At 42.2% G+C, this 27,257-nt stretch overlaps 1 protein-coding gene and 1 long non-coding RNA gene across 5 annotated transcripts in view; both read right to left on the bottom strand.

Moving 5' to 3' along the window:
• The window catches only part of LOC125963548 (uncharacterized), a 268,458-nt gene that overhangs the window by 109,766 nt on the left and 131,435 nt on the right, over positions 1-27,257 (bottom strand). The gene's annotated exons all lie outside the window — the stretch shown is intronic.
• UPF2 (UPF2 regulator of nonsense mediated mRNA decay) overlaps positions 1-27,257 on the bottom strand; it is a 212,855-nt gene that overhangs the window by 106,256 nt on the left and 79,342 nt on the right. For 3 of the 4 annotated variants that reach the window (XR_007475620.1, XR_007475621.1, XM_033439209.2), the window contains exons 17-21: positions 25,835-25,939; positions 25,427-25,525; positions 19,683-19,850; positions 15,627-15,768; positions 14,180-14,300 (exon numbers count right to left, since the gene is read on the bottom strand). Coding sequence is in view for 2 of the 4 variants with exons in the window: in XM_033439209.2 (XP_033295100.1) it covers positions 14,180-14,300; positions 15,627-15,768; positions 19,683-19,850; positions 25,427-25,525; positions 25,835-25,939 (635 nt within the window). In the remaining 2 variants the exon portion in view is untranslated. Of the gene's footprint in view, positions 1-7,663; positions 8,943-14,179; positions 14,301-15,626; positions 15,769-19,682; positions 19,851-25,426; positions 25,526-25,834; positions 25,940-27,257 lie in introns of those variants that run through there. The other variant, XM_004275858.4, reaches the window with a different exon arrangement.

Below are 27,257 nucleotides of genomic sequence, written 5' to 3'. Positions count from 1 at the left end.
GGATCTATGAATGGCAAACAAGCACATAAAAAGGTGCTTACCATCATTAACCATTAGGGAAACGCAAATCGTAACAAGGAGATACCAGTACACACTGATTATAGCAGGTAAAATAAAAAAAAAAAAAAACAGTGATAAGACCAAATGCTGGCAGCAGTGTGGAGCAACTGGATCTCCCCTACATTGCTGGTGGGAACAGACAATCGTATAGTCACTCCAGAAAATAGTTCGGCAGTTGTTTCTTAAAAAACTAAACATGCACTTACCACATGATCCAGCAATTATACTCTTAGGCATTTATCCCAGAGAAGTGAAAACTTATATCCATACAAAAACCTATACACATGCTAAATTATACACTTAAAAATGGTTACAGTGGTAAATTTTATGTGTATTTTACCAAAATTTTTTTAAAACTTGTACAGAAGTATTCATAGAAGATTTATTCAGAATAGCTTCAAACTGGGAACAACCCAAATGTCCTTCAGTGGGTAAGTGGTTAAACTCTGGGACATCCATACACTGGGGTACCATTCATCAATAAGAAGGAACCACATGCACCGACTTGGATGGATCTCAAGGGCATCATAAATCCATCATCGATCCATACTGTGCAGTTTCATTTACATAACACTCTCAAAATGACAAAACTATACAGATGAAACCAGGTTAGTTATTTCCAGGTATGATGACTAATTTTATGTGTCAACTTGACTGGGCTACGGGATGCCCAGGTTGTTGGTGTGACATTATTTCTGGGTGTGTCTGTGAGGGTGTCTCCAGAAGAGATGAACATTTCAATCAGTGGACTGAGTAAAGATCCTCCTCACGCATGTGGGTGGGCATCTGCCAGTCCACTGAGGGCGTGAAGAGAACAGGGTGGATGAAGGGGCGCCTGCTCTCTCTGCTCGAGCTGGGACGTCCATCTTCTCTTGACCCCAGACATGGGTGCCCCTAGTTCTCGCCTTCTGACTCAAGAGTGAGTCTCAGGGCTTCAGACTTGGGATGAACTGAAGAACTGACTTTCCTGCTTCTCCAGTTTGCAGATGGCAGACCGTGAGATATCTTGGCCTCCATAATTACATGAGCCTACTCCTATTATAAAATATCCCCATATTCATCTCTTTTTATCCTTTTGGTTCTGTTTCTCTGAAGAACACTAATACACCAGGGGTCAAGGAGTAGCACACAGGAAGGAGTTCCTTTGTGGTGCTGGAACATTTCTGTATCTTGATGGTGGTGGAGTTACACAAATCTACACATGGAATCCCATTCTGTAGAAACACACACACACACACGTGCATGTGTAAAAACTTGTGGAAACTGAATGAGGTCTATAGTCTAGTTACCAGTATTGAACCAATGTCGGTTTCCTGGTTTTGATATTGTACTATCATCATATAAGATGTCACCCCTGGGGGAAGCTGGACCCAGGGTTTGCAGGGCTCGACTATTTTTGCAACCTCTGGTGAGTCTGTAATTATTTCTAGATAAAAAGTTTTTAAAAAGTAAAATGGGATTAGGGATTCTGTAGTTATTTTAGAATTCCTCTCCCCGTAACACCCAGGGTGACCTGGCTTTCATGCACTGGCTCTCTGTGCTTGTTTGCAGGTTAGAGCAGCAGGCACGGAACACCATGGGAGCTGGTGCAGAAACCCCAGTGGACCATGGAAGACACCAAAGTCACACGTTGCTGGCTCTAGGGACCTAAATACACAGATCTTCTCTCCCACCCTCCGCCGCTCCCGAGGGAGTGACCAGATGGCTTCCTCCTGAGGGGGGCCGTGTGGGCCAATGGCGCCTCCCAGTTCCTACAGCAGGGGGTGGTAAAGAGGAGGGAAAGAGAGGCCCCGGGTGGGTGAGGTCTGCCTGGTGCTGAGGCTTCGGGAAGCTGGGGGTTTGCAGAAGGAGGCCCGGGCCTCTGGGAGGGCCAAGGGGAGGCTGCGGCCGGGCAGTCCCAGCCTGACCTGGGTGTGCAGCCACCAGCCCGGGTGCCTTGGGTCTCTCTCTAGAGTCTCTCAGAAACAATGCAAAGCAAACAAACAAAAGTCAGATTTAAAAAAAAAAAAGGAAAGGAAAATCCAGGTCAGGCAGAACAGAGAGACAACCGTTTACAGTCGGCCCCGTCCCACCAGTGTGCACAGGGCCGGTGGGAGGGTCCCCTTGCTCCTCACCCTGCCCAGGCCCAGGGCCTGCGCTCCAAAAGCACAGCTGGACAGCACTCCTGGAGAAGAGGCCCCGGGGCCCCCCTCCACTTGCCCAGGGCAACGTCACGGTCTCAGCTCTCTGGCCGAGACCTTTGCCTGCCCACCTGCAGACGAGGAAGTCTCCAGAAACCAGGTGCATTTGGCAGTGGCCGTTTTCCCTGGCAGCCTGTGAAAACATCATGCAAACCCTCGAAGGGAGACGGGTGGGAGCCTGCCGGCAGCTCCCGCTCCATGAATGACAGCACCTGGGGACGGGCTGCACCCACTCCCTCCGTCCCTCCCTCCCAGGCCCCACCACCACAACCGTGCAGGCCAGGACATCCTACCCTCTCCCACATCTACCCATCATGCAGCCCTCTCCCCTCTACTTGGGAAATCTGCCCCCTCTTTCTGCCACCACCCCATCGTCTCTTGGCCAGGCCCTGGCCATACCCTGCTCCCAGGTCCCCCCAGTTCTACTTTAGCCCCTACAATCTGACCTCCACTCAGCAGCCAGATGATCCCGTACAGTCAGAGCAAATCAATCGTATCACACCCAGAAGAAAATCCACGTGTCCCTCTGGCTTACAAGTCCTCTCTGGTACGGGCCCTGCCTCTCAAAGCTCTGCGTCCACCTCTCACTGGTTTTTCCTTCCATTCCTCAAGCAGGCCATGCTCGTCCCTCCCTCTCTGACCTCTTGTCTGGAATGTGTATCTTCCAGGGGCTGATCCTTGCCATCTGGGGGGGTCAATCTCGAGGGGCCACCAGTCACGGCACCTCTCCCTGCACAGCACTTGGGCTGCAGTCGGGTCTCAGGAAAGCAGAGCCTGGGAAGGAGGTTAGAGCACGCGATGTTCATTAGGGAGCACGCTTGGGACCAACTGCCGTGGAGGGGAGCCGGCAACACGGGCAGAGGGGCAAGGCGGCTGTGATGTGGGCTTATCGACAGCTGGACTGGCCCTTGGGTTGTCCTGACTTGGGCCGAGGATGCCAGGCCTTCCTGCTCCTGCTGCATCAGCCCTTTCACGTGGGCTTCCGCAGGCCCCCTCCTGCGCCTACAGCTAAGCCCATCCCAGAAAAGGGCCTTCGGCATTGCAGTATCCATCTCAGCTTCTCTCATTTTGATATTTTTCTTAATTTTTCATTCCTATGTGTCTCTCCCTCCAAGAACGGAAACTCCATAGAAGCAGGATTTGCCTTGTGTGTCACGGGGACGTCAGCCTAAGCACGTGGTAGGTGTTGAGTGAATGCTTTACATTCACGACCACCCTGGAAAATTCATCATTTGATTCTCATTGCACAAATGACATCAGTGAGGCTTCGGTTAAGAAACTTACCCAAGAAGTGGCAGGAGCAGAACCCCGGGTCGCTCTGTGTGGCTCCCCCGCCAGCGCCCCCCACCTCACCAGAATCAAGGCAGGGGCAGCGCCATGATGGCCCCGGGCCGACATGGGAGGCTGCACATTCTGTGCGTGGCTGAGAACAAGATTATAAATTACTGGGGGATTTGGGCCATTCCTTACAATCCTTCCTAGGCTCGGTGTTCAGTCAGTGGCCCCCATGTACACAGAAGTCATAGTGAACCAGTCCTAAGTGCCCTTCTGCTACACACACAAGCAGGTGGTCAACCTGATTAAGCTGAGGACAACTCTGCTTTCTCTTTGCAAATCCGCCGCCTGTTCTGCTCTGTCTGCTTCTTCTCCATTGCCGATGCCCCCTCAGAGAAGCCTGGCAAAAAATCCCACCTTCGAGCACGGAAGTCCTGTTGCAGACATGGCAGGGGAGGTGTTTGGGAACGTGGCCACACACACTTCCTGAGGTGGAGCAGATTCCCTGAGAATTCCCATAGTTCGGGGGAAGCACATGTTGAGCACCGCACAGGGTCCCCCAGTCCTAGCCTGGTACTCCTATCAAGGGGCTCTGCATGCCTCTTGCAGAACAGTCACTGAGCACCACCCTCCAATTAACCTCATCCCCCTGCCAGGGGCAGGTGGGCAGGCAGAGGTCCCTTTGATGAAGCTCAAGGAAAGCATCTAAATTAAATCAGGGATGAGGGGACAGCAAGGTTTCCTAGAGGACGCGAAGCTTGAACTACATCTTGGAAGGCCAGTAGCACAGCCAGGCAGTAAGGAGAGGACATTTCTGGCAAAGGAAACGGCATATGCAAAGGTGTCATAGTAACACTAGCCACCATCAGATGGACCCTTCCTATATGCCACGTGATGAGCTAAGCACTTTACAGATACCATCACTTAATTTCACGGAATTTTTCACATTTCTTGTCTGTCTCCTCTACTAGAACATCAGTCCCATGGGGGCAGTGATTCTTTCCCCACCTCTGTATCCCCAGTGCCTGGTATACAGAATGGGGTCAATCAATCTTTCCCTTCTCATGGTCACCAAGTATTCATCTAAATGTTTAAATCCATGAATCTAATCAGACTGACTATACAGTATCAATAGGAAACCAAAGACAGGGTAATAGCATGAGCACCTGTACACCATACACACACACACTCAGCAGAATTTGAAATGCTTTCCCCAATAACTATAAAACTAGAACCGCTTCCAAGGAAACAAACATTTGAGTAATAATCCAACAATTTCCAAAGTTACTCCTCCGGAAAGAAGAATTTCTACTGAGATAACAGAAGATGGCTGACTGTCCCTTGTACTTTGTCCAAAGGTTTAAAAAAAAAATTGCATTTAAATAAGAATGCCAAAAACATGATTTTACTTATATAGCATGCTAAATATTTTAAAATTGATTCCACCTCCATTCTATTTTCATTCAAAACAAGTCTAGGGAAGAGCACTAGACAGAGGTGGGGCAGCTATACCCTGGTGCCAGCCACACAGAGGGAATGAGATGTTTTAATGAGAGGTTGTACAGATAAAACATTCGGAGTTCTTTAAAATCCAAACTTTAGAAATAAATGTATAGCTATGTGGAAAACCTCATGTTTAAAATCTGAGAACCCCAATTATGGATAACTGAGTGTAGGAAGCGCCCGCCCCCCCAGGTAATTCTTAAGGCTCCTGCTTGAGCGGCTATGGTTTCACAGAACCTGCCTCCTTGACCACAGATCCAAGGATGGACCAGCAGATCTGTGGGTATGCAGACTTGGCTGCACTGTCCATCAAGTTGTTTCTGTAGCTGCAAGATTTAAAACTCAGGAGCTGTTGGCAGCCAAGTTTACAATGAGTGTTATGGACTGTATAGTGTGCCCCCCCTCAAAATTCATAGGTTGAAGGCCCAAGCCCCCATGTAACTGTATTTGAAGATGGAGCCTTTAAGGAGGTAACTAAGGTTAAATGGGGTCAGAAGGGTGGGGCCCTAACCCAATAAGACTGGTGTCCTTATGAGGAAGAGACACCAGGGATGCAGAATAAAGGCCACGTGAGGGTGCCGGCTACAAGCCAAAGAACAGAATCCTCACCAGAAGCCGTGCTTGGGCTTCCAGCCTCCACAACTGTGGGGAATAAGTGTCTGCTGTTTAAGCTGCTGCTTTGTGGTATGCTGTTATGGCACACCTGAGCAGACTACAAGGAGCAGAAAGCACACACACCGGAGGATTCTGGTTGCATTTAGGTATCTTTAAAGCCCAACAATATTCTCATGTTGGTTTCAAACTTTAGGATCCTTACAATAATCTCCTGTGAGTTTAAGTGAATTCAAATTGGGTCTCTTTCATTTGCAACTAAATGAAAGAGCTTCTGAATAGCTGGAGGTTTACCCCCCACCCCGGTCCTAGCACACAAAATTTTAAAACCATTTTAGAAGGGAACCTGAGATACATTTCATCTCTGCCTTTTATAAGAAGATATTTTGTCTTAAAAAAAAATTATCCCAGGTTTTCCATTATGAGTATTCCAAAGATATTCTATGATATGGCTGGAGTTATTAGGAAATCTGAGGTCTACACCTCTCTTTGCTGTTGGCCTCACCACTCTGGGCCTATTTCCTTTCTACAACAAGTTATTTCTGCTAATCACAAAAATTCTGATACCGCCAATGACTGATCTCACTACGCTGAAAGTTAAGTCACCGCACTGCTCAGGATGACTCCCCATCTGCAAAATGAGTGTTTCTTCCAGGACTAACATTCTACGTGTTCCAGGATTACTACCTAACCAGGTCTCTCGGGGTCCTGTGCCATGCTCTCCCCTTTGGTATTGCCGCGTCCTGCTTATGTGGTTTGCCTTTTCTAGTCTGGCTCCTTGTTGGGCTCTTTCAGCTGCTGTGTGCTATCTGTCCAGCCCCCGAGTCTCACACAAGTCAGGTACTCTATGGGGTATGAGCTCACAGGGCCTGGGCGGCTCTCGTAGGCAAGTGCAGAGACTCACTGGGAGAGTGACCCCTGGGCTGCCTAGAGGCCTTCTCAGCTTATTTGTTCCCCCAAAAGGCATCAAAGGATCAAAGGGAGAAGTCTGACAGCAAACATCAGGTTTTTTCACATCTTTGCTTACCTTTGGTGGATCACAAGGTGGGGGAAAGAGGCCAAAAGACTGACCAGCTATGAGAATCAGTCTTCTCCAAAATCCAGCAGGCTTTCCCCCTTATTTATGTTTTTAAATATAAGCAAGCTCCTTGCTGGTTAAAACAGAACCTATCTTACGTGTCACTAATCTTTTGGTCACCAGTAACCGATCTCTGCTACAGAAATCTAACGGAATAAAGCGCAGTGCTGCACCCCATCTTATTTGGTCTACTTCCTTTATGGTTACACCTGCTAGTGACCTTGTTTATTCCAGATGAAAGATGAAAAGTGAATGAAGGTGAATTATCACAGCTGATTTTCAGATATTCTCTGCCTTGTGCATGATACACAACAGAATTACCCCTGGTTCCCTCTAACAATTTAAACTTGGAAACAATATAAACATGACAAAACTTGGAAACCATTCTCCTCAACACCGAATAGCAAGAAATAGGACACAGGTCAGCAAGGAAGATGGCGATGAGGGTTGGAAAATAGGGTTAAGAGAATTAAGTCGAGTTTTGAAACTTCCTTCATGCCTTCTGGATTTGTCTCAGCCAGCCTTGGAATAAACACCTGGAAAGAAATTGAAAACGACGGTTCTCGCAATTCCCTTCTGAACCACCTGCCTTACAGAGGCGTTTATCAGCCCTGCGGCACACACGTGGGTAAGATCATAAACACCACCCCAGGCTAGACTGTGCTGTACCAGCATTTTCCATCATAACCAGCTTCAAGCCTGTTCTAAAAATGTTTATTCTATTGGACTCCACTGGCTACTTTTTGTACTGACCCCAAAGGTAACTAACTCAGGAACCCAGGAAAACAATGCAAGTAACAGATGCTAAAGGGAGAGCAACAATACTAGTGAAATGCTAAAGAAATCATCTCTGAGACTATTTTATAAAGAATAGTGATGACCGTGGAAGATACTGATTTACCCATTTAATAGGTTTCCAAAACCCAAACCAAATAAAACACAACCACACCAAATCTAAATTACAACACTTTATTGCAGCATCGGCAAAGGTCAGATTTCTGAAGCTGGTGAAGATCGGGCAGCATTTCCATGTGAAATGTTACAACTTTACAAGTTTTGTTTCTTATTTAATTCTACATGCAGAAACTGAAACATGGTAAAAGAAAAAATGCAAAATAGCTAGAAAAAAAGATGTAATCAAGTTGTAGCATACAGATGTGCTCTTCAACTAAATTTACTATGCCTATCGGAAAGCAAACGAAAGACAACTATCCTAATAAATTAACAGATTGCCAGAAACAGACTAAGAATGCTCATTTCTACTTAGTGGGGGGAAAACAAAACAAAACAAAAGAAAAACAAAAGCAAAATAAAAGCTCTACTGTTTCCATACTTTGTTTAGAGACAGAGGCTGTAAACCCATGAAGGTCAACAAAATCTCCGGATCCCCTTCTCGCTGTCCTTCGTCCATCTTCTGTGACATCTGCCTGGTACGCTGTCTGTTTTCAATGATACTTACAATGGGCTCAACTATCCCTGTTCTTAGGCTGGTGTCAGACTCCCCTAAGCCATCTGGGTACATGCTTTGTACACTAATCGTCTTCACATTTTCTTTTTACCCTAGTAGGCAATGTTACATTACTGACTCTGATGGGTAAAACTGATTTTTCTCCCTCATCCCTTGTTCCTCTTGAAACAAATTCCTAAACAAAAGCTTTCCTGGTGGATTATCTGGTATTTGGATATCTTTCATCATTTTGTTGTCCTGCATGTAAGTTTTCACTAGAAGATTTTACTGCTTGCTCTATACTTTGCTACTATAGTCCTGGAGCCCCCAAATGTATCTTCTTCCAACTTGGGATGTTCAATTCAGAGACACTGTAACTCAAATCAAGTTTAAACTCAAGTTCATTTCCCCCATACCATTACCATTACAATCGTTTCTTCTTCGGCTCAATCATCTCACTGACGCTCTTCTTGGTGTAACTGCTCAGGAATCAAGTCAACCATCTCATTTCTTGACTGCATTCTCAAGAGAAGATGAACCCTCGCGTGATTTCCATTACAAAAGGCCTTTTCTGCCTTATCTGGAAGCGTCGGCTTGTTCCGGTGTTGGCAGAGGCTGCTGTTTCTGCCTCATGGCCCCAGCCTGTCCCAGGTTTAGATTCGCAACTCTCTAGACCGACATGCTGAGATGTGTCCACTGCTCTCATTCAATTGCTGGAGGACTCCACTATCCACAACATCAGATACAGGACCTAATGAAATGACACGTGCTGCTGGATCAACGTCTCCTAGAGGCACAAACAGGGCAATGTTAAAGAACCAGGACTGAGGACGACCCTCCAGCAAGAAAAGGCCCCTAAAAAAGGCCCCAGCCACTATTCTCTGATGTCTGCAGACAAGTCAGTGCTTTTTAAAGAGCACACAAACTCCTACTGAACTAAGAAACAACAGGGGGCGGAGGGGCACTAAAAAGAGCAATTCTGATGCTGATCAGAAGGGGGTGGTCCCAGTAGCTCTCCTGTTAACTACTTTCTAAGATGCTGAAAATTCATGGTTTGTGTCATGGCTGAACGGTGTACCCTCCAAATTCACATGTTGAAGTCTAACCGCAGTACCTCAGAATGTGACCTTATTTGAAGACAGGGTCACTGCAGATATAATTTGTTAAGATGAGGCCAGACTGGTGTAGGATGGGCCCCTGATCCAGTGTGACTGTGTCCTCGTAACAGGAGGAAACCCAGACACAAACACCCTGGGAGAACGCCACGTGACGATGAAGACATGGGTCAGACGGTGCTGTGGAAGCCTGGGGATGCCAAAGATTGCTGGCAAAGCACAGAAGCCAGGAGGGAGCCTGGAGCGGATTCTCCTCTCAGCCTCAGAAGGAACCAACCCGGCCCTGACCCTGGATTTCGGCCTCCAGAAGTGTGAGGCAAACCGTTCTGTTGTTTAAGTCACAAAGTTTATCATGCTTTCTTTTGACAACTCTAGCAAACTCATACAGGTTGTCTCTCACAAGGCAAGTTGCATTAGCAAGAAACTTTCAAAGAATAAAATGCAAATACGGAAAAGTCTATCTTCAGCTGGATACATCCGTTAAGTCGTGCAGAACTGAACTGAATGGGAAAAGGTCAGTAGAAGTATTCTCTGAGAGAAAGAAACAGTCTCTCCCCTGATGTCAAGACAAAGCAATGGTCTAAAACAGAATACTTTAGATAAACGCAATGAATGACAGGAAAAGCGTTCACAGTCTTTGATAAATAAGACACACTTATAACCCCTTGCTACTCAGAGTGTGGTCCACACTCCAGCAGCTTTGACATCGCCTGGGAGCTTGTTAGAAACTAATCAGAACCAGCAGTTTAACAAGAGTCAGGATGGTTAAAATAGGTATTTTAAAGTTTGAGGAGCGCTGGTATAATCCACACAAATTTATAGCATATAAACCATATTAGTATTAACACTTGCCAAAGATGCTGAGTTTCACAGTTTATTCAACACTCACAGGGTAGAAAGCAACCCTGTCCTGCACTACAGCACACCTTGGTAATTGTATTACTTAGAGTGCTACTGCCCTTTTAACTCATTATAAGCAAATGCTTACTCCTTCTTAGAGCATTCCTGCCCAGGGAGAAGGACTGAAATTTTAACTTACAGCCCTATTTCAATCCTGATTATAAAATATAAAAATCATTATAATTAATGTCTGGGAGCCTTATCAAAATCTACAAGTAATAAAAACTTAAAACTGCTTTAATAACCAGTTTCCAAGTAAATTTCCCTTTATCTGACATATAATGTCAACAATTTAATATCTTTTTAAAAAAAGTACTAGCCAAGTTAAGAGTCAAATTGAAAACAGTTTCTCAGACCTCACTCACAGAACCCCCCTCTGCCTCTTCCTACAGGACTTCAGCACGCAGACACCCAAGGCCACGGCTCTAGACGCACAGGTTCCTATTGAGTCTGGCCCAGCGTTAAAAATAGAAGAAAATAAAGAGGAGCCAAACTACCAAAAGACACCACCCATCACCTAACGTTCTTCCACGTGACTACATTTCTTCACTTAAGTTTAAAAAATAGCAAAGAACATTTGGTACTTGAAAGGCTTCAAAAACTCACTTTTACACATTTGCTTGTTCCTCTACAATGTTCATCTGAACATGCATTTTAAGAGCACTGGCTTTGAGAAGACTATAAAACCATAAGACTTTACAGAGGGCCATTTTCAAGAGTGTTGGACAAGTTAGGATTTCTTTTTCCCAAGTCATTATTTGAGGAAGAGATTTAAAATAGGTAAAGCCAAGTAGCTCAAGAGGTGGGAGTCTCACAAAACCAGGAAAACAAAAGGGAATGAGGGTGCTAGGGAGCATAACACAGGGAGAAAGTTTGTTAAATGACTAAGCATAGATTTTTTTTGAAGTCCCTCTGTCCATTCAACAAATATTTACTGGGCATCTACTATGTGCCAGGCACCAAGAGATATAACGGAAAGCAAGACAAGGCTTCATGTCTGCCCTGAGTCTTCAATCTCCTGGGGGATGGAGACAAGCTAGCAGGTGACGAAGCACAACAAGGTCTGGGAAAGCACAGTGAGTCAGGGCAGCAAGGTCAGGCTCCCGAGTTTCAAGGGGAGACCTGACGGAGGAGCAGGAGTCATCCGGGAAAGAGCCCGAAAGGGTTCCAAACAGAGGGAGGCAAAAAAGGGCATAACTAGAAGAGCTAAAAGGCCAGCTGGGTGGAAGTAGGGGAAAAAATAGCAAGAGGTAAAGCCAGTAAGGGGAGTGCACCCCCATCATGCAGGGTTGTGTTAACCAACTGAGGAGCTGGGACTTTTATCCCACAAGCCATGAGGAGCCACTGAAGGGTTTAAGCACAAGAGCTCACTCCTGGTCAGATAGCAGGTTTGCACTTGAGAAAGAACACTGTGGGGAGAGCAGAGAGGATGCATTGGAAGGGGTTGAAATTGGAGACTGAGAAGCATATCTGGAGGCTGCAGGCAGTAATCCAGATGAGAGGTGACAGTAGCTTGATCTAGGATCTCCATGGCGGAGATGGAATAAACAGGGCCAGTGTGAGAAAGCCATTTACCAGTAGAATCAGGGTATTTGTTAATTAACTACACAGAGAGACTGATGCAGAGGAAGAGTCAAAAACAAAACCTCCTTTTCTAGTTTGGACAACTGCGAGGGCAGAGCTTCCGTTCACTGGGCTAGAGAACAGAGGAGGGGAGAGGATGGGGCGGGGATACGCTGAAGTTGAAGTTCCCGGGAGACGTCTAGGTGGTTGTTCAGAAGACAGCAGGTGCACGGTCAGAAACCAGAGTGGAGGCTTGGGCTGGAGACCTGGCTGGTAATGGAGCCACAGGAGGGGACACCTGCGAGAGCGCTCGGCGTAAGTGAGGAGGGGCCAAGGACCAGCCTGAGGGGCACGGGTGTTTCCAGGAGGAGGCAAGGCCACCCCGGAGTCAGGAGACAAGCAGAGGAGGCAGACAGTGAAGAAGACCAGAAAGGGCAGCAGAGCCGCAGAGGTCACGGGAAGAGAGTGTGCTGACAGAAGAGGGGGGCCCATGTGCAGAGCGCTCCAAGACAGCCACCCAGATGGCTGAACGGAGCACTGAGGCGGCCGGGCCAAGGCCAAGGTGTCAGGGAAGGGGCAGGGAGGCAGATGCACAGTGAGTGCGAGGTGAGAGAGAGCCAGCGTGGCCAGTTCCAAGTCTGGCTGCCTGCAGGGCTGGAGGGAGGGAAGGAAATCAGAAAGGTAACAAAGAACTTTGAAAAACGACTGAGTAACTGGTAGCAAACTAAGAAAGGCACATCTCTGTGTTCATATACACAACTACAGCAGCATGTTTAAGCTGATACACATGCTTTCCCATATTTTATTCCACACTCCTTGAGAAATGCTTGGTGCTTAGACTCTCCATCAATGATTTTTTAAATAAATACATGACTAGGGAAGAATTAGCTGTCAAGTACCTGGACCTGGTTTCTCAACTGGACTATAACCCTTAGAGTAAAGGCTCTGTCTTCTACTTCTGAATTTTCCATAGTGCAGGACTGAACCCATGGAAGGTGCTGGATGAAATGTAAGCTGAGGGGAGCAAATCCTACTGCAAATAGTAATTATGTAGCAAATGTCACATTTATTGATTCTGTAAAGTCACCCAAACATTGAAAAATTAGGAAACGATGCTACTGTTACAATACCTAAACTGAGAAAGGATTAGGGATTAATAGAAACAATGCTGTTCAGAGATGTTAGGCTGCAATATGGCCGGTGAAGTTGATGAAAAATGTCAAGATAAGAAAGAGGAAGCAGACATTACCAAGAACACAATGGTATATATTTAAAGCTACTCTAAGAAAACGTAAAAGGAGAAAACTAAAATTTCCATGGCCTCTTTCTTAACTTAGCCGGTTCCACGTCTTAGCACAATAAAAGGTATTATTAAAGGACTTTAATGAAGGTTGGGTAATTTAAAATAACCTAATATCTTATGCCTATTGTACATCATTTGTAACGTACATTTCTAAAAAAAAAAAATTACACTCAGTAGCTGTTAAAAAACAGATCCCTAAACTGTCAATGACAAACCAATTTCCTAAATTGCAATTTGATTAGAGTTGTCTGAACATATAGTTCAAAGAAAAATGTTACCAGGAACACGAATATACTTAGTGAGTGAAGACACAGGCTGGAACATCTGTGCTTTCTCCAATGCTGCTACTCTCCTCAGTGGACCATTTCTCTACCCCAGCACTCTTTTCTACACCTGCTCGCCTGTCTCCAACAACAAGGTGACAACATTTGAGGGCTGCTGTAGAGCCTCAGTCTAAATACCCCAAGGAAGGCCAGTAAGAGCACAAAGCCTATGTCACTTTTGATAATAACCCAAACACAAGACAGAAAACAAAGTTGATAGGTACGGGTCTTTAGATCAGATCCCAGCAAAACTTTCAACAACTTTAAAAACAAGATGAGTGAGGTCTTAGGCAATATCTTCTATATGAAATACCTTCCAGAGTTTTAATTATTTCACATTAAGCAACTCAAGTTTAAGAAGAACTGGCATAGATCCCAGCAGGATATTTTATAATTTAAAAACAAACAAACAAAATACCTCAAAACAAACTCAATCTGCATGACTGAAAGTCTAGTAACAGGTTTTGAGTTTTTGTAAACACTATGATTACATAACACTGGCTTGAGAGATTCTAACAAAAAGCCTGTGACTTCTCTCAAACTAATCTGTAACTAGTCCTCAAAAGAGGAAACTAAAAAATCCGAAGAAGTCCACTCAGAAAAAGTGAAAGCCAAGATTGGTGTGGCTGAAATTAAGATTAAAAAACAAACAAACAATTTTATAAATAGGTTTTCTTTACTCAAATATCTACAACTCAAACACTTTTCTATTTTGCTAGTCATTGGGCCTTGATCATTAGGTATAATCCAGAACTATCTAATTTGCTCACATGGACACCATGAAAAATAGCTAAGGCAGAAATAAGAGAGACCGTCCTACCTCCCACCAGTCTTAAAGATTAGATCTGCATTAGGCGCTCCCTTTGGATGTTGGTAACGAGGCCGCCGCTCCCGATTGGTGTTTGCTGGAGCCGGCCGCTGGGCAAGAGACTGCAGCATTTCTGGAATTAGGAGCAAAACAGAAAAGGCATTTAACGTTGGTAAATGTACTCCCAAGAAGCAAATAAAACCCTACGGAGATCAAGTTTATTAGTCCTGTCAGGTAGCTGACTAAAGAAAAATAACCATTATATGGACTAAAATGATTAATAAGTACAAGAAGAGCAATCAAGAGAGGAGACATGCTCTTGAGTATCATTTAACATCCAAAGCTCCCTTTACAGTCAATGTGGCCACGACGTTAAGTGTCCTGAGGCAGTGAAACAGCGTAAGAAGCAGTTTAGTACAACAGCTATCAGCACGGTGTTTGGAGCCAGATAATATTAGCTCAAATCCCAGCTCTGCCACATACTAGCTATGCGACTTTTGGTTCAGTTTCCCTAAATGTAAAATGGGAATAATAATAAGCACTTATCTCATAGAACTGTTGTGAGGATTAAGTGATTTGATAAAGTACATAAGTGTCCGGCCACAGTAAGCACTTACACTGAGTGTTATCTACCATTATTTATTATTAAGAACATTGGGTATCAACTGAACTGGAAGAGAAGATTCTAGAAGTGGGATTTAAAGATAGAAACCTGGGACTTCCCTGGAGGTGCAGTGGTTAAGACTCCACGCTTCCACTGTAGGAGGCACGGGTTTGATCCCTGGTCAGGGAACTAAGACCCCACATGCCACGAAGCGTGGCCAAAAAAAAAAATTAATCGATAACAAAAAAAGATAGAAAACCAACTATTTATTTATACAACAATCTCTTGCACAAAAAGCAGTCGGTGAGTATAGCACTATACAGACAGCCATGTTATGGCTCTAAAATCTGGATGCCAGGGGAATGACAAAAGGCTGACTTATGAAGTGTCAGTGGACTCTATATGTAAAGTTCCAGTTAATCCAAGTGTGCTGGGTATGTCTCTATAAAACTGGAATCCTAACTTGATGCCCGCAAATCTGAAGGATTAGAGGGTCCTCGAGACCAGGATTCTCAAGTAGACAAAAGAAATGACATTTGTTGAATAATAATTTGCTCACAGTTGACTGGCAGCATGAGGCAATTAAAACTTGGTACTATATCACTTGCAAACATAGCTCTAACAGTATAGAACCTAACTGAATTATGGGGGAAGCAAAATATGACGAAAATTACATTAGTGTTACTTTACAAAATAAGTGAGAGAAAAATGAAGACAGAATGGAATATAAAAAACAATCAACTTCTCAGGCTAAATATATACAAACATGACATGAAAAGGTGCAGAATAAAAGCTTTGATGTTCTGTACTTTAAAAGCTCAAATTTCCACTTCCATCCTGAAAAAGATTTGATACCTTGATAATCTTCTTGTTCTTGCCGTTCATTGATATCTAGTGTGAGCTTTTTCATTCTCATCCTCTCTTCCTGTTCTGCCTGTTGCTGGTTCCAATGATTTGCAGCAAGTTGGGAAGACATGGGTACATTAAGGATCTTAAACTGAGAAAAAAAAATAATAAAGAAATCACAAATGGCTTGAGAAAATCAAAGAAAAAAAGATTTCAAATAAATTAGTAAGTAGAATTAAATGAGTTTAGAAAAATAATAATCTTTCCTTCCTTAATAAGTCAATAAAGACAGCATCATCTAAGAACGTAAACAGACAACAGTGTTACTCTACTAGAGACAAACCCATTAGGGCTGGATGGGAAGTGGAAGGCCATCAAGTTCAACCTCCATCAAGTTCAACCTTTTCTGCACCCTGTTTGGGAGCACACATCTAAGCAACAGGGGATCATTTTCCACTGTACAGACCCTATTACATATGGCTAACTATCAGAAAAGGTTTTATACAGAAAGCTGTAATCTGCACCCTTTTCATTTCTACCCTCTGGAATCAGTTCTGCCCTCCTGAACTATACAGTCTAGTCCGCGTTCAGGCTTAACAGACCTTCATATTCCAAAGATAGCTGTGACACCGGAAAAGAGAAAAAGTTAATCAACTGACCAATAAGATCTATTTCTCTATTATGGGGGAGAGTTCTTATCTACGGAATGGTTTGTTTTTAGCAGGATGTCCCTGTTTCAGGACTGTTAACAAGGACTAAACTATAATAAATATATTGTGCATTTGTTTAAAACAATCAAAAAGTTCTTTAAAACATTACATAATGGCTCTATTACATTAAAACTTTTGCTTTAATGATCAAAACATTTTATTTCATTATTCTAATTCATAGACATTTAGATATAGAAAGAAACTATCAACAGTATTATCCTTTCTTTCAACTACTTACTTCATTGGTGCAAATTTTTCTTTTCCTACTGACTACAGAAGAAAGTTATTTCTGGGCACAAATCTGGTGCACAAAGAGATCTTTCACTTAAAAACTAAAGATTCCTATAAAGCTACACATTTCACATTTCTAAAAAAACCATTGCACCAGAAGGGCCAACACCCAAAAGTCAAATAAAGAAATAAAAATCAGAACAAAATATACTTTCTTTTTCAGACCACAAAATAACAGTGATGTTTCTTCAAATAATGTTCCTAAAATTGAACATTTTCCAAAATTCCAAATAATGTTTATGAGTTGAAAATTTACTTAATAACCAAGTACTCTGAGCTCTCATTTCATATTTGCTAACATTTTAAAAATAAAGTTCAATAAAAATGTTTCCTTAAACAAAATTTCACATTTTAAGAAATAAGGACTTCACTCCTCATTCTGAAGCTATATAGGTTACACACTATATAATCTATCCACTTTGAACCAAAAATATTTCTTCTAAAACACAGACATATGGTCCTATGTTGACCCATACAATTTAGAATTCCGGACAGCTGAAATGAATTTACCTTTCAAAGCTCCAAAGTTTCTGAAGGTAGGTTTTAATTTTATGCCTACACGTTCTGAAAAGATCAAATGGGGTGTGCAAATTCACAGGTATACTGAATTTTCATGTGTGCCTCAGAAAAGGGAGGGACGAATGAAGAAAACTGATTATTTACTGTCGTGTAATTTGATCTTCACAGAAAGATATTCCTAAGGCTCCTTTTAAATAAGAAAAATGAAGGCTCAAGAAGTGTGCCAATGTAGTACAAATGTTCAGGAGCTGTACGGGAATAGGAACCAAGGCCTACCGAACTGATGTTGCCACGTACTGCCCTTCACAATTAAAAAAAAAAACACAACTTCCTTTTTGTGCCAAGAAATCTGGTGATGAGGGGAGAGCGAGGGAGTGGAAAGGGGAAGCTGAGAGGTTTTAAAGAAAAAGAAAATGAATCAGACCTAAAATGTGATGACTGAAATAGAAAAGTCTACTCAGAGTACTAAGTCATTCCTAGAAAAGGAAAAAGCAAAAACTCTGGGCTTTGAAAATCCTGGTAACCATGGTGAACTAGCAGTTCCAAGTGCTGAGAAGAGCAATTTTACAAAGATCTCACTCCAACACCAAGTTTAGGGTCTTGATCAAAAACAAACCCTTATTTTTCTAGGGACTGGGTGGAGGATGAGGGAAAGGGGAAATGTGAGGGCTCATCTCTGGCCTGAGGGTGAGAAAGGGGGGGAAATTTCCTAAAAACTTGATAACCCTAGAACCTGCGACGGAGGAAAGTCCTATTGACTAGAAAGGAATTAGGAAGACAGTGTCTGAAAAAGATACAGCAGTGCTCGGAATCGAAGTCAAAGTTAACTATTTAAACATGACTCATGATGGAAACCCTGTTCCCAGCCCTCCATTCTGTGATCCTAACTGGTATTCAGTTTTCATATCTCAAGATTTATTTGCAGTATAGCAAAATAATGGTATACTGTACAACTTTGATCTTTTGCGTAACAAGAAATTACCTGACCAAAGCAGAGATAAAAAATTAAGGTAGGCATCATCTCCTGGAGGCTGTGCTAGGAGGGAGGAAACAGAACATCCCTGCCCTCACAGAGAACACCTCATTCCAGGTCTTCTCCGGTCACCCCCGCAGCAGCTGTCTCCCTCTCGTAGCCTCCTCCCCACCCGGTCTCTTCTATCCTCTTATCTTGCTTTATCTTCCAACACAGCACTGTCTCCAACCTGACATTACTTCTTTATTGCTGCCTCTCAATACTGGAATGAAAGCTCCCAAGAGAGGAGGGACTTGGTTGACTCCTGCATTTCTGCACATGGAACAGTACCTGGTATGTGGCAAGTCAACAATAAGTATCTGTTAAATTACTATTTAAATGAATGGGGGAGCCAGGTGCTGAACTTGTCTGTGATAAGCTGTGGTAGCCACTGTATTTCATAGACACTTCCATTAATTATAAGATGTACCATTATTTTACATACCACTAAAACAGAAAAAAATGCTGTCAATTATCCCAAGAGTGCACCAACTCTAAGAGGTGGCTTGCCTTCAGAAATATTAAAGTGTGGAATTTTTTTTTACAGAACTGGTAATATATGATGTATCCTAGAGTTGTGTCTGAGAGCCAGGCTCTATTTTCTTCAGGGCACTTTTCACTATCTGCAAATATATTATGCTGTCTCTCTCCCTCATCTGGGTTGTGCATTCACGAGGCCAGGGGCTGCATCTTGTTCATCACTGTAGCCTCACACTTAGGATGGTATTTGGCACATAGTAGACAATATTTGATGAGTGAATGTATGAATCAAAGTGATAGTAGTTGGGGAAATGATTTTGAGGGCCATCTGTGAGATAAGGGAAAGAAGGAAGAGGTAATTTAAGGAGAATGGAGGAGAAGGATTAGGGGTCAGAAAACAATGATTTTTGTTTTTTTCCCAAGAGAAATCTTGGCAAGTGAGCATTTTCTTGAGATTATCTGCCCTCACCCTCCTTTCCTTTCCCACCCTGAGCTTACACATGAAACCCTTCTACTGAAAGTCAAGGTATTTATATCTTCTAACAAATACATATGATTTAAATTTTATTTTATTTATCTGGCTGCGTCGGGTCTTCGTTGCGGCACGCAGGATCTTCGTTGAGGCATGCAGGATCTTTCGTTGTGGCACACAGGCTTCTCTCTAGTCGTGGCATACGGATTTTTTCTCTTCTCTAGTTGTGGCGCACAGGCTCCAGGGCTCGTGGGCTCTGTAGTTGTGGCGTGCGGGCTCCAGAGCACATGGGCTCTGTAGTTTGCAGCACGCAGGCTCTCTAGTTGAGGCGCTCGGGCTTAGTTGCTCCGCAGCATGTGGGATCTTAGTTCCCCGACCAGGGATTGAACACGCGTCCCCTGCACTGCAAGGCAGATTCTTTACCTCTGGACCACCAGGGAAGTCCCTATCACTGAATACTTTAAATGTTTCCAGTCTTTCCCCTTGTAAGCAAAAGATAATTTAGAACCTATAAAACAAAGTTACTGCTTACACTTGATAACTAACAACCAACTGTGAATACAGGGTGGACAGATTCTTACCTGCTGTTTATTGCCTTTTCTGGTTAACATGACAAATGGCATCGTATCTGCAGACTCTGTCTCTCCCTCCCCACCACCGAGTGGGGGCCCTTTCCTCAGCTGGCTTTTGAGATGCAAGGGAATGGCAACATCAAGTTGGTGCACTTTAACAGATTCGCCACTTCGTTGCTTAAAGACAGAAATGAAAAAATGTAAATAACCCAATACATTGCAAACAATTCCTTCAGTGCTATATTTCTTAGAGCAAACACTAGGGCCAAGTCGTCTTTCTGAAACCACAGAGCCATCCCCCACCTCCAAACCCTTACACACGCCTTGGAAGAACCATATGATTTGGCTCCTATTGATGGCTCCAGCCTCTCCCAAGCTCAAACAATGCTGTAGGTTCTACTGTTTCCCTGTTCCTTGAGTGCACTTGTCCTCTCATTCACACTCATGGCACACATATTCCTCTGTAGTTATCATAGGCCATAACTGCCTGCTTATCCATGAGACGTCCCACCTGACTGATGGGGTTCATCACTGAACCCTTTCCCTGGCATTCTGTGGTGGTGCTTTACACACAGCAGGTGCCCAATTAATATTTAAGAGTGAATGGAATCAATTAATGTTCAGATTAACTTCTTGCTTATTAATATCAATTACTTTTAGCATTCACACTGGATTTATCAACCAATTATTTAAACAAACCTTCACCAATGACTTACATGTTAGGCTTGGAGATACTAATATTAAAAAGATAGTCTCTACCCTCAAAGAGCTCATAAACTTGTTAAGTAAGAGAGAGAAATAAATTAATTACGATTCATCTGGGTTGTATATAATGTGTGATGGGGATGGAGTGACCACACAGGCCTAGCTGAGAGTGGGTGGGTGCTGAGATTTCACAAAAGGTCGAACGAAAATGGGACATTTGAGAACATTAAGACTTCACATGATTTCTTCCAAGCAGATGGTAAAAGAGCAATTTGGGGGATATGGAGGGAATTTAGGCAGGGGAAGAATAGGTGCAAAAGCAAGGATGTGAAACAGCAGGTGCATTTAGGGAACTGCAAATAATTTTCTAAGTCTGATGAATGGAGCACGAATGAGAAAAGAGCGGAACATGACTCTTCAAAGCTAGGAAGGTAATGCCGAAAGGCCATGAAGGTGTTAAAACTGCTTAACTGCTATGTAAATAGTCTCTTGATATAGGTGCCATATATGCAAGAGACTTGCAAATCAAGCAAAATGGTAATAAAGGTGTAAGGTTTTATTGTTTTGTTTTGTTTTGTTTTGTTTTGTTGCGGTACGCGGGCCTCTCACTGCTGTGGCCTCTCCCGTTGCGGAGCACAGGCTCCGGATGCGCAGGCTCAGCGGCCACGGCTCATGGGCCCAGCCACTCTGTGGCATGTGGGATCTTCCCGGACCGGGGCACGAACCCGTGTCCCCTGCATCAGCAGGCGGACTCTCAACCACTGCGCCACCAGGGAAGCCTGGTTTTATTGTTTTGATTTCTAAGTTCCAATTTCTTAGAATTTGCTTAAAGTTCTCCCAGGTTCATAAGATTTATCAAGACTTTTTATCAATACTTAAAATTTGAAAGAATCATGTTAGATGAATCTTGATTTGTAAATTACCTTTCTTTCCTGATTACAAAATTAACATGCTCTTTTCATAAACTATTTCAATACAAAAATATATTACCGGGCTTCCCTGGTGGCGCAGTGGTTAAGAATCCACCTGCCAGGCAGGGGAAAATGGGTTCGAGCCCTGGTCTGGGAAGATCACACATGCCGCAGAGCAAATAAGCCTGTGCACCACAACTACAGAGCCTGCGCTCTAGAGCCCGCAAGCCACAGCTACTGAGCCTGCGTGCCGAAACTACTGAAGCCCGCACGCCTACAGCCAGTGCTCCACAACGAGAAGCCACTGCAATGAGAAGCCCACGCACCGCAACGAAGAGTAGCCCCCGCTCACTGCAACTAAAGAAAGCCTGTGCACAGCAAAGACCTAACGCAGCGAAAACTAAATTAATTAAAAAAAATATATATATATATTACCAAGTACGTCCATACCAATCCCTCCAGTTACCTCCCTCAGCCCGACTCCTATTAACAATGGGTCATGTCCTTCCAGATTTTTTTCTTGCATATATATACATATATAAACATATACTACATACACATATAAACAGGAGCAACCATGATGCATATTATTCTATACTAAACATACATGTTTTTCTTCTTTTTGATTCAATATCTTGGGCATCTAGTTGAATATATACAGAGCTAATTATAGGGGTGTGTCTTATTTATTTTATTGGTCCTCTATTGATAGACAGCTTAGACTTTTTTTTCTATTACAATGTCACATCTTTGTGACATTATTTTTAACTTCATGCACTTGAGAGACTATTATTAAGGGTACATTTTTAGATCAAATGGCATGCCCATCTGACAGGTTTACCAAATTTTCTCTAAAAAACAATGGACTCATTTACCCTTACCACATATAGATGTTTGCCCACACTTAACCACAATAGATACGGTCACTTTTTAAATCTTAATATCTGATGATCTGATAAAAAGGCCCTTCTTAGTTTGCTTATCTTTTGATTGTCAGTGAGCTTTAGCACGATTTTGCATTCTTTTCAACAACAACAAAATGAGTCATTCATCTTTTCTCATTAGTTTGTACGATCTCTTTGGTATAGTAGAGATACTGACTTGTGTTGTGTCGGCTATAGACTCCCCCCCCCACCCCCGCCCCGGTTTGTTATTTCTTAAAGGTTTTTATGGCATTCTGTGCTGGAAAGTAATGCAACAAATGGTTGATAAGAGACTACACCACTCACTACCCTTTCACCTTAAGCAAGTTTTTTTGTCTTTCCAAGCCTATTTCTTTAAGTGAAACATGGGAATATGAACAGCATCAACAGCACTGTATGAAGAATAAATGTAAAGTCTTAATGCAGTGCTCAACAGTCTTCACAATGATTAAGATTTTTTGAGAGATTTGCAATTAATTCTGGTGTGGAAATAAAACAGAAATCCAGCTTTATTTTTATTGACCATTTGTTGAATACACCATTTTCCCTCAACTGATGTGAAATGTTAACTTCATCATGATTAAACTGCCATGTTCTGAGGTCTATTCTGGACTCTCCTCTGTTTGATTAATCTATCTATTCCTGCAACAACCTATAACTGTATGTATATCTTGTATCTCAACTCACCCTTCATTTTCTACAAGTCTCCTAGCTTTTCTGTTTGTTCTTACAGATGCTTTTAGGAATAATTTTGTTAAGTTCACGCTGCATTCATGTCCCTGTTCTTCTCTCCCCCAACCCCTACCCCATCCCCAAAGGCCCCCCGTGGGACAGAATTAGGACTGCATGAAATTTAAGGATCTGATTCATGAAGAGTCAATGTCTTCACGATACTGCATCTTCCTATGATTTTTAGCAAAAGGAAGACATCTGTACAACTGTTTGTTTGGGGTATTTGATAATGATTTAAAATCAGTGCCTAACAGAGGATGAAGTTTTCTCCAGTACATAAACACAAATGCAAAAATGTGAATTCAAAGTTTCCTCCTCTCTGATCACATCCTCACATCCTTCCAGATCACTTCTTCAAGAGTGCTCAATAAGCAACGATCACTGGACCACATCAAAAGCTCCCATTCCTCTGACTTCCTCAGCTTTTCTACCTTATTTCTAAATGTTGGGCTCCTCAGGGAGGAGGAGGGAGCTGAACCTGAACCTGCTCCTCTTCTGTCTCCACACTCTACATCTGGGTGAGTCAGTTATTGCCATGGCTTTAAATATGCTCTAACAACCGCTCCGTTTGTGTTTCTCTTCTGATTTCCAGACATTCCCACCGACACCTCACAGGCTCCTCAAACTTAACAAGTGGAACTTGGGCTCACTCTCCCGTTTCCTGTCAGAGACCAGCCAGTGGCCTCAAAGCTAAAAGACTTGAGTGTCGTCTTTGACTCCTTGGGCCCCACACACCGCTTATCTAATCAAGCACCAAATAAATCCAGTTCATTCTACCTCCTAAACAGCTTTCAAATCCAGACTTCTGTCCGTGTGCCCTGCCACTCCCCTAGACAGATGGCCATCATCTCTCACCTGGGTTACCACCACAGCCTTCTAACCACCCCCCTGGTTAGTCTCCCTGCTTTCAGTCCTATTCCAGTCTGAACCAGCTCCTTAAAGGACCAGGCCACTCCCAATTACCTGTTCTCATGCTGTGATCCACCCACAGACCGTGTTCTATTAATACTGGCCCTTTTTAAGTTTTTCAAACACAAGTTCTTTTCTGCTTCAGGACCTCTGACACACTGTTTTCACGTTACCCTAATTTTTCACCCAGATGACTCCTCTGTACCTGTCTTGTCTAAAAGTCATGCTCTCAGACACGCTTTCTCTGATCATCTTATCTAAAGAAGGCCCTTCCTTTACTCTCTACCAAAGCGTCCTTTTAGTTCCTTAGCACTTATAATTTGAAATTACATATTTGTGGTTAAGTATCTACCTCCCCCATAAAAGTACATTCCCTGAGAGCAGGAACCAGGTCTGTTTTTATTTACTACTTTATACTAAGCCTGAACAGTGCTAGTCACACAGTAGGCCCAATAAATACTTGCTAGACGAATGAATGAGTAAATCGCTACTGACTCATGTAAGATAGGAAAAACTTCTTTAAGGAGTAAACTGTTTACTACCTCGTCAAAGGGATTATAATGATTATGTTTTATTTGATGATATGTGCTCCTAAATGACATGAATATGAGGTTTGTTTCATAAAGTAAGAGTTTTCTAGATGTATGAAGAAATCTTAATATACGTAGGAAGAAGCAAATTGGCCTGTACTGCTAATTTATACATTATCATAGCTTCTGACCTTACTATCATCAATGTAAGTAAAATCCAGTATTTCTTCTCTAAAGGATTATTCCATCGGCATCTACTCCATAACATCCTCTATCTTAAAAATAACCCTCCTCTTTTAACTCTGACCTTCTCTAGCTACATCCCCATTTCTTTTCCCTTTCTAGAAAACGTCTCAAGTCAGCTCTACCTGTATCCAGTATTTTCACTTCCTCCTTTTCCGTTTCCCACTGAGCCCACACTCCATGGGGCTTTCACCTACCATTCCAACAAAAGCCCTCTTCTTAAGTCACCAAAGGTTGAAACAATAGCTATATATAGGGCTGAAGTAAACAGTCCATGGGATTTTCCCTCTAACTACAGAAAAACATAATTACCTAAATCACTGGGAAGATGGAGCTTTTTATAAAATCTAGTATCTTAATATCATGAATACATTAAATAATGAACATTTCTTTAAATATCAAATGACCAATTTCCTCTAGATATTTATATACAAGTTATTCAAATTATAAATCAAAGTTAAGAATTTACTAAATTAAATTTCCCCAAATATTTATCTTCTGCAGTTTGACTCCTAAACAAACTGCAAGTGAAGTGTTTTAGAAATAGAGATATGACTTCAGAGAGAAAAGGCGGAGGGTGATACAGTGAAGTCACTCTGTTCCAAGTATTATTACATTTTTTCCATCTATTTTCAAAGAAATGTGGCAAATCAGGATGTGGGATGCCAGAAGTATTGGCAGCTTCAAACTGTCTAACTTAGAAAATGCTGCTGCGGAAGTAAATGTTTAGGTAGGAAACACAATCAAATGTGCTGCAGTATTTTGTACTGAATACTTTGGATAAGAGCAACAGTTAATACCTGAAGATTTTCTAGCATCATTTTATCCAGAGCTTGAATGAAGTCCTCATCTTCTACACAAGGTACATGTTTGAGTCCACCTCCTTTAATCATTACCTCCTTATAAAAACAGAATAGAAGCAAGAATTCAGACCAGAAATTCTAACTGTAATGTTTTGTATGGCAGAACCTTTTGTATTGATAACTTTTTCAACATAACTCAAGGAATGAGTGAGCAATATAACATTATTATATATTCAAAGAACTTGTTAATAAAGAAAAGTATTTAGATAGGAAAACAACTTAAAAATGAATTTCCAAAGAAACATTATTTCAATTATCACAAAAAACTAAAACTTCAGTGGCTAAAATTGAAATACTATGAAAATAATGCACAATTTCAAAAAGTGAATTTTCAGCCATACGTACAGTATTTTCTTCATCAGTTTCATTCTCCTTATTTGAATCCGTGAGGTAATCTGTATTCTCTTCCTCTTCTTCCTCCCCTTCATCGTCATCATTATCAGAACCCTCCTGAAATTAACATTTGTAGAAGATTAAAACATTTTGAAAAACATTACTACTTTTACATGCCTTAAAAAGATGTTAAAATTTCTGTATAATTGTTTATTATTCTCTGGTTTCAGCCTTTTATGCAGTCTGCCTAGAATGGTAGGGCGAAGTCAGCTGGCAACATGTACTACATACCAGTAGCTGAAAACCCATTTCACATTTTCCACTGATCTAGTAATACAAAGATCCTTTGTAGAAACTCTTCCTTGAATTCCACAAGGAACGAGTTTCCTGAACCTTTTGTTATTTTTCTCCTCCCTAACTTGAGACTGATTTTCTCATAGTAGTTCTTTAATACCCATCTAACTCTGCAATGAAAACTGACAATTCAAATTTAACATTGTTACCATTTGAAAGCAATGACACTACATTTTATAAAGCACCTCACTGTATAAAGCACCTCAGTTTAGAAAGTGCTCTCACAGCATTTTGTTTGCTCTACCTAATTCTGAAGAAGAATGGATAAGCTTTATGGTCCTCATTTTTATATGTGAAAAAACTAAGGCTCAGAAAAGTTAAGTGGCTTGCCCAAGGACACGTGCTTTATTAAGCAGAGGAGATAGACATTCTGACTCCCCTTGCTGGTGGCTTTCAAGTACTACATCTCTCCATCCTCTCCTGTCAGTCCCCCCAGCATCCTTTTCTCTCAGCCAAAATTCCTTTCAAACGGAAGATTGGGCAAAACTCCAGCGAATTTTCAAAGAGGCACAAAAAAACCAAAACTATAACCATAACCAAAACCAAAAAAACCCCAACCACACAGGGGCAGCATTCCATCTGAGTATCCTTCCAACACAATTCACTCCCACTCTGTTCCATAAAAGTTTTTTTTAAAAGACTACACTAAACCCAGCTGCTTCTCGTTGTGCCAAGAGAAATAAAGTGAATGAGAAATAATTCCTAAGAGAAAACAAATGATTTAAATTTGTTATAACACTTCTAGTATACACAGAAATTGATTTTAAAAATCCAAACAGTGCATTATTACTTATATAGAGACATTTGAAAACTTTTAGAATTTCTGAAGTGCAAATAGTTGAGGAAAATACAGAAAGGCATTAACTTTTTTTTCAAATGCATTAACCTTTTTTGACATAATTCTATAATTCAAATTTAAATTTGCAATAGAAATGCTCTTAAATTGGCCCTTGGAAAAAATTAATCATTTCTTAACACTTGAAAGATGCTTCCTATTCAAAAACTAAGCTAAAACGCATTAACTCTTTTCTTTCACCATTTTTTATATTGCTCAGGCAAAATAAAACCGATTAACTTTTGA

Source organism: Orcinus orca, chromosome 2 (genome assembly GCF_937001465.1).
Source record: "Orcinus orca chromosome 2, mOrcOrc1.1, whole genome shotgun sequence".
Taxonomy (NCBI): Eukaryota; Metazoa; Chordata; class Mammalia; order Artiodactyla; family Delphinidae; genus Orcinus; species Orcinus orca.
This window is presented reverse-complemented; position numbering and strand designations above follow the sequence as displayed.